The following is a 10,818-nucleotide window of genomic DNA, read 5'->3' on the forward strand; positions in this document are numbered from 1 at the left end:
ACTCTCTCATCAAGGCATCTTCGACTAGAACTCTCAATATCTGATCTAGTCGAAACATCTTCACAGGGAACTCAATTTCTTAATTCCAATATGGGCGTCGAAATTAGGAGCTAGTAGTAGATCCTTGCATGTGTGTTGCTTCAGAATGTTCTCCACGTGTTTTTTTGATAAAACTGAAAAGTTGTTATTTGTTTGAATATAATGCTTCTCCGCGCCCAAATAACTGATATTCAACACAGTCAAAAACCCAAATCTTTAAGTTGTCGAAATGTTTAGAAACATGTTCCTTTTTCCTTAACAAATCTTAAGTCTCATTTCCACCTCTCTTCTTGAAGCTTCGACCTTTGTATCTTAACTAACACATTTCGACCAACAATTGCGCGGAGATTTTTGCACTTGTCAAAAATCCCAACTAACACATTATTACACAAATAAGGACAAATAATTGAGATTAAATAAATGAATAAGATTCATTTATGATTCGACAGTGGTTTCTTACGATGCATTTGTGCTAACTAAAAAAATGTGGTACTATACATGTAAGTGTATATATAAATAGAACTTTTATGATAAAGTAACAATCACTCATTCATGTATTTTCAAAATCATAGTCACGCTAAGATTATGAGTTTGCGCTCTCGATAAATCTTTCATATGTTTACTACTACCATTATACACATAAGAATTTCTCATTGCATATTATATTCGTGGAGATTGAATAAAGACTTTGTTGTTTGTGTTGCGCTTGGGATCAATCTATTTTAACGAGCAAATATTCTATACTAAAAAAGGTAATCAATTGACTTCATAAAATCTGTCACAAGAAAATTTTTGTAATTTTATCTGGCGTGTTTATCGCAGTTTCCTTCATTACATTGCAGTCAAAGATAAATCAATCAACTTCTTGTGAGATTTTGACCTATATGCCACTCACGTGAAATAGTAATCCCATAATGCCACCTTGCCAAAAATATTTCCTCCAATGCCACATTTTTTGTCATTTAGTACTATTATTTAAATATTTTTTAGGACCCTCCATCCTATATGGCGAACACCCGAGAAGTGCGGTTGGGGTGCGCCATCTGGGATGGAGCACTTTTTTTTATTTCTGAATTAATTTTAAATGATTAAAATAATTAATTAATATTAAATATTAATTAAAATATTATATTTAATATAATTAAATTTAAAAAAATATTAATAAATTAAATACGTTTTTATATAATATTTTTAAAATTATTTAATATTAATAAATTCTATACCTTTTTATATAATATTTATAATTAATATTTTATATTAATTAAAAATTAATATTAAAAATAAAATTGAATAATTTGTTTTTTTAACAAATTAAATAAATTGTTACATAATATTTTTAATAAATTTTAAAAATTAAATAAAAAAAATTAAAAGTATATTTCGTACATAAATGTATAATAAAAAAATTTCCGCCCAAATAATTTTTCGGTATAGTTTTTTCCGGCCTAAACAATATTATAATATTATTTTTTCTTTCCATTAGGTTTTCTATAAATAGAGGAAGCATATGGCCGGTGAATATATTAGTTGTATCAAGTAATTATTCCACATATTTGTGAATCATGTTTGTGTGTTGTATTGTTTTCTTTGAAACAGATAAGCAGATGAGGGTTTGTTTGAATCCACAATGGAAATTCAGACAATTGCTTTTTGCCATCAACGCTAGTTTTGGACTGCCGGGTGGTCCGATTCGACGTGTTAGAAAAATTGAATATTATTGTCCTTACATAACTCTGACGGATGCTAGCCCAGATGGTACATACATGCATTATTGGGATCGTGTAGAAAATGATCTGGATGTTACTTGTATGTTTTCTGCGCATAGTGGAGAAGTTAGTTGAGGTGTTGAAGATCCACTTATTTTAGATGTTGTCGTTTAATATGATAATATGATAAAATATGTTGGAGTGATTAGTTGTTATAACGTGTTGGAATAGTTGTTGTGTTTTATCTTTATTTGAAGTTGTTATTATGTTGTCACCTTTCATGTGTTGTAGACGAAAATGTTACACTCTAAATAAAAGTTGTTGTTAAAAAAGAAAATACACGAAATATAACGACGATTGAATAGACTAAAACTTCAGACATAACTAAGTAGAAGGGCCAGGCCTGTTTGGATATTTTTTGCGCATATGTCTGATTTCTCGACAAATACCACACCTCCTTTTTTTCTTTTTCAACGTTGTCCATTTCAATTCTAATCCGGAAACTGTTTGGGCGACCTCTCTTTTTTCTCCACATGTTGTCGTTGTGGCAAAGCGTGTCACCTTCATATTGTGACCAAGTTGTTTCGGTCGGGATCCCGATGAAACTCTCCTCGTAGACCTTAAATACGTTTACAACTTTGAACACATCAGTTATATGCACAGAATAGTCTTGTCTTTTGCTTGAACACGCTGTAATAACATGTGAGCAAGAGACATGAAACGTTTGGAATCTTCCACACTCACACGTCAGATTCCGAAGGTCGACGTTGTAATGGGTAGTCGGCCTACCGTCATTATGATGCACAGTTTCTTGGACCAGGAAGCAGAACCTCTGACGATCAAATTGCATAACCTTGTGGCTATTTGATTTGATTACCTCCTCCTCAATTCCCTTCATGCAGTTATCAGTGAACAGTCGGCCAAAACCCAACATTTTAGTCCAGTCATGTCCTCTTTTCCTAAACAGTGTGCCCAATCGAGAATATGTTAATTTTACCAAAGCAGTAATATGTAGGTTGCGTGTGGCTTTTAAAATTGAGTTCATTGATTCAGAAATGTTGGTAGTCATATGACCTCATCGTTTCCCTCCATCGAATGATCTCGTCCATTTTTCTCTTGGAATATTGTCTACCCATTGTAACGCTGCTATGTTAAATTTACGTATCTCTCCCATGTAGTATTCATATGTTGCCTCGTTTAATGCATACCTCGTGTATAAAAATGAAAAATAAATTAGTATGTAGAAGTTACTGTTAGATATGTTAACAAAGATATGTTTAGGAAAATACCCATGTTAACAACTTTTTTTCGAAGTTCCTTGTCTTTGAATTCCCTTATAAAATTTTGCGTTATATGTCTGATGTAATAGACGTGTGATGAGGGAGGGTGTTACCAGCCACTGTACGGGTTATTATAGGCATTCTTTATTGACTCATGTCGATCTGATATCAAACATAGATTGGGTTGTGGTATAACATGCATTCTAAGATTTCTCAAGAAAAAACTCCATGCTTCTCCAGTTTCACTCTCTACCAATGCAAAAGCTATTGGAAATATGCTCATATTTCTGTCTTATGCCACAGCCATTAACAAAGTTCCTTGTATTTTCCATATAACCATGTGCCATCTACTTGAACCACCGGTTTGCAGAATGCAAAACCCTTGATGCATGGTTGGAAAGCCCAAAAAAGACGGTGAAAAACTCTAGCACCACTAATTTGAGTCCCTTCGTTTGAAAATATATGAAGGGTCTCGAGTTCTATTATAGTACCTGGTAGACATGTTTTCATGACCAATAACCATTACGGCAGGTCGTTGTATGAAGTCTCCCCATTTCCATAAATAGCAGCGATAGCCTTATTCTTTGAAATCCATGCCTTTATGTAAGAGATTGTGTAGTTGAATGTCTTCCGAATATGAGCGATGATGTGTTTCACTTTTAGTGAGGCATCACTATTGATTAGAGACTTGATACTGTCACATATTAGATTAGAGTCGAGTTTTCTATTATCTTGAGACATTGTGGAAGACATGCATGTGTGCGAACCACTAACCTTAGTAATCACCCACGTACCACTCCCCTTCCCCACATATGTTCTGCATTTGAAGGTGCATTCCTCGTTAGCACACTTGATTATGAGTCGTTTAGAATCAAACTTATAAACAGAATAATCAAGACAATTTCTGATGTGAAATTGTCGAATGGCTAATACACATCCCTCTTTGCTATTAAATTCTATTCCAGGCAACCCCCCCCCCCCCCCCCTCCTCTATCTGAAGTGGCTTTGTGGTTTCAAATATTGATGCATCTTCGTCATGTGAGTATGTGGGATTTCTCATGTGTAGTGGTGGATTGTACAAGTCCAGCACTTCATGTTGATGCACCACGGAGATATCGTTGTCAGAGTTGTCACTTTCTCCACTGAAAAGATTTTGCGTATTTACATACCGCGCTTCTTCATAGTCATTATCATCCCCGACATCCTCATTTGGAACTGGTGTCAACGATAATATAGTCTCCTGAATCATTTGATATTGATGAGATTGAGAAGTTTGCGTCGGATACGTTACTTGAGGACCCTCATTGTGGTCTACTAAACACACGTATAATCCAATCACACTTGACAAATTATAAGTCGAGTGGCACTGGAGCATTAATTCGATGCCATTGTCGTCTTCTATTTTTGTTGTTGTATAAGTCACACTGTTATCTCCGTCATTAAAACATGGATATCGATAATAAATATCAGATATTTGTTGTTGAAGCTTGTTTTCGAGTCTTTCTTTTAAACGTGTGTAATTGGATCTGGGGTGTATTTTTAGTTGATGTATGTTTGTGTTTTGAAATATGACCCTGACATTGACATCTAGAAAAAGACTTCCATTATAATGGACTTGAACTTTGATATTGTTTTGACCCATTATGTGTGTCTGATTAATTTTGAGAATTAAGGGTTCAATTATATACAAAGAATGAGCAAAAGTGAATGTGTAAGCCATGCAGAAGACGTCCGCCGTTTGAGATGGAGGACCTGAACTAGCTTCTGGAAAGTTAGAAGAGGCCCGCTGTTTGAGGGGCCATGCACGTGAAAATAGATGTGTTATGGTGCGCCATCTGGGACGACGTGCTCCTGCACTAATTTACTTGAGGTGCGCCATCTTGGTTGAAAGACCAATGCACGTGAAAAGAGATCATGTTGGGATGCGTCATCCTGCATGGAGGACACTAGCAAAATTCTGAAAAAGTAATTTTTTAGTCCGCCAACTTGGAAGTTGTATATATACTGCATGTTTGGTCTTATCAAACACAATATAAAAGCCAGGCCTGAACAATTCTAAACGCATAAGCTACCTACATGGCTCTCCTAATTGGTCTAGCATACATTATTAAGCCAATATCATTTGAAAAAATTGATTCTTGCAATAGTATTTCTGATCCAATATCAATCAGAATAATGGAAAACTTCGGTTTTGACGACATCCAAACTCAGATACGTCATGTTACCGAATTTGAGAGAGAAATCGTTGCTTTGCGCTATCGAAAACCATACATCAATTCAAATGGCATGTTGTTGTATGAAGAAATTTGAATTTGTAATGACGAAGATGTACGTTAAATGTTTGACAATTATTTAAATTTCATTAACTTAGGCCCATTAGAGTTATATGTTAGTTTTCGTAGAACATTAGACGAAATTGTATCATTATATAAAAATCCTAACTAGAACACTTCATGAAAATATATCTATAAATACTCCATCATCAATTCATTTTTACCACAACTCACACTTCTATCTTTTGCAACTTATCATCAATTCATTTTTACCACAACTCAAACTTCTATTATTTTTACCACAACTCAGTATGTCTCAAACTCCTTTTTTTTGGATGGGTGATAAACATAGGGGAACTAATGATAACATTCAAGCATTAGTGAGTGATACTTATTGTTTTGTTTATTATTTAACATATACTTTGTTATATTTTTATCAATAAATATATATTATGTATTTGTTATTTTGTTTATTGTTTTCAATGCATGTATCAGGTGGAACCTGAAAGAGCTTTTAGAACCCGAAACCATAAGTTAATTGATGCCCCATATATTATACGTCCTTTTTTGGATGCCTCCGGTTTTTCGAACGTCGCAAAACTGAAGGATATCGTAATTGATACAAGTTTTATATATGCTCAACTTGAACGATGGAGGCCCAAAACACATACTTTTCACTTTCCAACCGGTGAGTGCACTATAACTTTAGAAGACGTAAGTATGTTTTTGGGTCTACACGTCAATGGTAGAGCCGTCGTAGGACCATCCGAGATTAGTGCAAGTGCTTGGACTACGTTTTTGGGCCGTCAACCACCAAAAAATCACATTAAAGGTAGACGTGTCTGTATCTCTTGGTTAAAACAAATACTAGAAGAAACTGAAATATCTGAAAATTCCTCCCATGACGAACTCATTATATATACAAGAATTTATAATATATTGTGCATCTCCCTAACCTTATTCCCTGATAAATCGGCAAAAGATGTACATAGTATGTGGATACCATTTGTTCAGGATTTGCGTCAGTATGGTGAATATAGTTGGGGATCAGTTGTGTTAGCATTTCTATATAGGGAAATATGTAAAGCGGTTAACGTTGATGTTGATGGTATGGGGGGGGGGGGGGGGGGGGGGGGGGGGGGGGGGGTTATTCTGCTACAAACATGGGGATTTACACGATTCCCATTTATAGCACCAATTAGTTCCGCCGTTCCAAGTCACCCATATGCATCAATGTAAGTCTTAATTTTTTCATGTAAATCTATTATTTTTCATTTGTGTTTTTCAATATGTTAATTTTTCAATGTACTCTCAATTTTTTAAGATAGGCTTCGACCAACAAGAAAAGAAATTGCTCTAAAATTCCTCGCCATTACCTTTACGGTTACCGTGTCATGTTCGATCACGTGTCGTCAACCAACGTAATATTGGTTTCTCTACTTTTTTATTTTATATCACTTAAACAATAAATGGTACACTAACGTATTTTTTTTTATACATTAATAGTTTATATGGAGGCCATATCTTGGATACCCCCCATTGGAGAATGATGATCATTTGATTTAGAGTGCAACGACACCTATCTTGTGCTTTTGGATCGTTGAAATGTATTAATCGGATAGGGTAAAATTGCAATTTGGGTATTATCAAGACAACCCCAATCCTCCTAAATGCCTCCAAGAACAACATACCATGACTATGCAACAGTCATGGAATTATAGCTACATAACGTTGAATAGAAATTAACAACAACTTTGAGAAAATAGACACCAACTGTGTTTGATTGGGGTAACGTTTTAGGGAGAAATGAACCCAACCGAAGAATATATTAATTGGCTTCGACATCTTACATTACAATACGCGTCAATTGAACAACTACTTATTAACCCCCGTCAGCACTGTTACACATCACAGATGTCGACTACACCACGACCATAATTAAAAAACCCCCAAACACGAATCCCTCCCAACCAACATTGTACACAAACATCGACTTCCACCCAATATGAACCACAAACTCAATATACACAACCCTACCAACAACAAACAGGATACACTTAATACCATCAACCAAACTACCAAACCCAAACACAACACACCTCATACCAACAACCAAACTACCACACACAAACACAACAAACACCAACTAATTACCCATACCAAACACCACAAAACCCTATAAACTACACTTCTCAAACACAACAACAACCATACCTACGCCCCCCACATAACTACACACCCATCCCACCACCTAACTTTGATTGTTCAACTACACATCAACAATCAACAACCACCGATGTGAGCGACTATTACATCGCAACCATAGAATCTTCAAACCCAAATCCCGCCTCATTTACACAAATATTAAACAACTTTTCTCCTAATATGGATTTCGAGAATTTTGAAGCATTCGAAATTTTTCGTGAACAACCACTCATTTTTCAAACCACTGTTTATCCGTCCACAACAACAGCCCCTCCTATACCTACCTCAACACAACCATTAGGTCGTGGTGACCAGGTTTGAGTTCGTGTAAGATGTGGAACCGGTAGTCATTTCGTCGATGAAGATCCCAATCAACATCGAAATTAATTTCTTTTTAATCTCTTGTAATTTGTAATTATACTTAAATAATATTAAGAATGTAAACATTATAAGTATCGTTTTTAATTAATATTATATGAAATAATAATTTTTTTATTTTATTTTTAAAATTTATTAAAAATATTATGTAACCATTTATTAATAAATTTACTTTTAATACAATTTATTAATTATATGAAATAACAATTTATTTTTAAAAATAATGTATTTTTTAACAAATTAAATAAATTGTTATATAATATTTTTAATAAAATTATAAAAATTAAATAAAAAAAAGTATATTTTAAAATTTTTAAAATTAATATGAAATATTAATTTTTTTATTTAATTTTTAAAATTTATTAAAAATATTATGTAACAATTTATTTAATTTGTTAAATAAAATTATTCAATTTTATTTTTAATATTAATTTTTAATTAATATTAAATATTATTACAAATATTATATAAAAAGATATATAATTTATTAATATTAAATAGTTATTAAAAATATTATATAAAAAAGTATTTAATTTATTTATATTTTTAAAAAAAAATATATTAAAGAAAATATTTTATTTAATATTTAATATTAATTAATTATTTTAATCATTTAAAATTAATTCAAAAATTAAATAATAATAAAAAAATGCTTCATCCCGAATGACGCACCCCAACTTCACTTCTAAGACTAAAAAATATTTAAATAATAATAAATGACAGAAAAGATGGTACTTGAGGAAATATTTTTGACAAGATGGCATTATGGGATTCCTATTTCACGATAGAATCAAGAGAAAATTGTACTATCTTAGTCGAATCCTAAATAGAATGGTAGTCTCTATATTATGCATACACTAAATTAGTGTGTTATATATATGTTGCCTATAGAGGTGTTGGTTTTATGTAAGATGGACATATTCAAATACCATCAAGTTGGAAGTTTTTGCACTAAATATGTCATGTGTAGCATGCAAGAATGTTAGTACTAGTAGTAATCTCTTGGTCTTATTAAAAATGTGATAAGATGAGGGGTAGTATAATTGTTAGTAGGAGTAGTGATGCAGAAGGATGGAACTTTCCCAGAAATCGAAGGTAGATCGAGTCTAGAGAGTGGTGGGTCAACTGACAAGAGAGTGGTGAGCATCACATGGGAAGAGTCAGATAAAGCAAGTAAAAGGGAAACAGCCGGAAAAGAACGAAATAGTAGAAATAAAAGATTAAAAACAAAACAGTTCACAGAACATAATGTGTTTGGTTTGGGTGGAGGGTACCTGCCACTGCAGAAAGACACAGGCACGCGTACAAATGCACTCTCCTCCGGATAAGGTAACTATTGCCTTTCTTCCACTTGGATCTAGTACTACTATGTTTCTTTTTTAATAGTGGTTTTAATTATTTTAATAAAACGTCATGTTCACTCTTTTAAATTATTCGGATGAAGAAAATTAGAAACTCACATGAATAATATTCTTGTGGTGGATGAAAGATGGATTTGTTTTTTTATGTTTTACACTTGGACAGAATTGATTAGTTTAAATGGTTGAATCAAAATCAACCACTTCGACCTTATCTCTACTGTAATTTGAATGAACCATATTAAATTGAGAGGAACTGAATTTTTTTTTATCATCAAAATCAAATTTGATTCAACGGAATATATCATAATTTAAACATCTCACGGATTGATTTTTGTTCCTTCTTATGATAAAGCTTATTCTAAATAAAAAAATTATTGTCAATCAAATTCTAGTTGTTCCGGGTATGAGAATCTTTCACGCCTTTGATTATTTAATTTATTTGATGGGAATGGAATTTGCAAACACTCTAACATTTAAGTTAATAATTTTTATTTGACATTTGTTACGAGTCTTATTAAGATATATAAAATCTATAATTCTAATTTTAGTCATATTCGTCCGAGCATACATATGTTCACATATAATTGTTTTGTGATTTAGTGGTCTTGTTGTAGTTGCATGAATGAATCAAGTATTTTTTAGGAGAGGTTCGTGCATGTTCCACGTGTCATGGAACCTTATGCAAGTATATTGCTATCAAGACAAATATTTTTTCTCCTGACATCATTAACTTGACATCGGTCCATCATAAATATCTTCACTTTTTAGGCTCATTAACTATGTTGGACTCATTCTAAATGGGCTAAATTTAAGGTCAAAATCAGATATGAACAGTTTCCTTTCAAGTCTAGTTCGGCGCAACCGAGTTGAAGCTTATGATATCGTACCTTCCTTGTCTACCTCTTTTCTTTTAGAGGTTGGAGTTTTCTAGTTTCTTTTGGTACATGTTCGCCCATTCTCCTCTTGTTCAAAATCTGGTGTGAAATAAACTTATCTCTCCCAAGTTGCATTTTGACTTTGAATTTTTGTCCTTCTCTTTATGAACTAGTCTTTGGATTTCGATTGGGATTACTTTGGTCTGGGTTGGTCGTCTCTTTTTGTCGTTTACTATGACATTCCAATCATTTTTCGATGGTCTTCTGACTTTAGGTGTCATCTTTCCTAGATATTAGACTTAATTATTTTGTCATATGAAAATGTGGTTACTCGTCTTTTTCTTTAGCCAGAGGTCGATTGGTAGTTATCCATTGGTTTCTGACCAAAATCTTCCGTACATTGAAGTTTGCCATAACATCTCTTATCAATAACGAGACGTGAAAGTTTGAAACTCTCTTGACCAGATCTTTCGTATAGAAGGAGATGTGTGGGCTTCCTATTAAAGATGGTTCTTTTGGTGATTTTTTATGTTGGAGCATCATCTCCTTTAGTTTCTTATTTATAAGGTTTTAATATGATCCCTCAGAAAAAGGTAACCTACCTGAAACTGCCCTAGTTATAATGAGTGTGCCTTGGCCCGGGCAGAGTTGACTTATTCGGTCGACCTCATCTCCCAATAGCTTTCTTCTTCGTCGTCATT

At 33.3% G+C, this 10,818-nt stretch overlaps 1 protein-coding gene across 1 annotated transcript; it reads right to left on the minus strand.

Annotated features, from left to right (window-relative positions):
• Positions 1–3,974: 3,974 nt before the first annotated feature.
• Positions 3,975–9,239, minus strand: LOC127096206 (uncharacterized). Its single transcript, XM_051034805.1, has 2 exons — positions 9,156–9,239; positions 3,975–4,982 (listed from the first exon to the last, which is right to left on the minus strand). Exon 2 carries the CDS (start codon positions 4,743–4,745, stop codon positions 3,975–3,977), a length of 771 nt encoding a protein of 256 aa, XP_050890762.1. The 5' UTR covers positions 4,746–4,982; positions 9,156–9,239.
• Positions 9,240–10,818: the final 1,579 nt, after the last annotated feature.

The sequence above is a fragment of the Lathyrus oleraceus genome, chromosome 6 (assembly GCF_024323335.1).
Source record: "Lathyrus oleraceus cultivar Zhongwan6 chromosome 6, CAAS_Psat_ZW6_1.0, whole genome shotgun sequence".
NCBI lineage: Eukaryota > Viridiplantae > Streptophyta > Magnoliopsida > Fabales > Fabaceae > Lathyrus > Lathyrus oleraceus.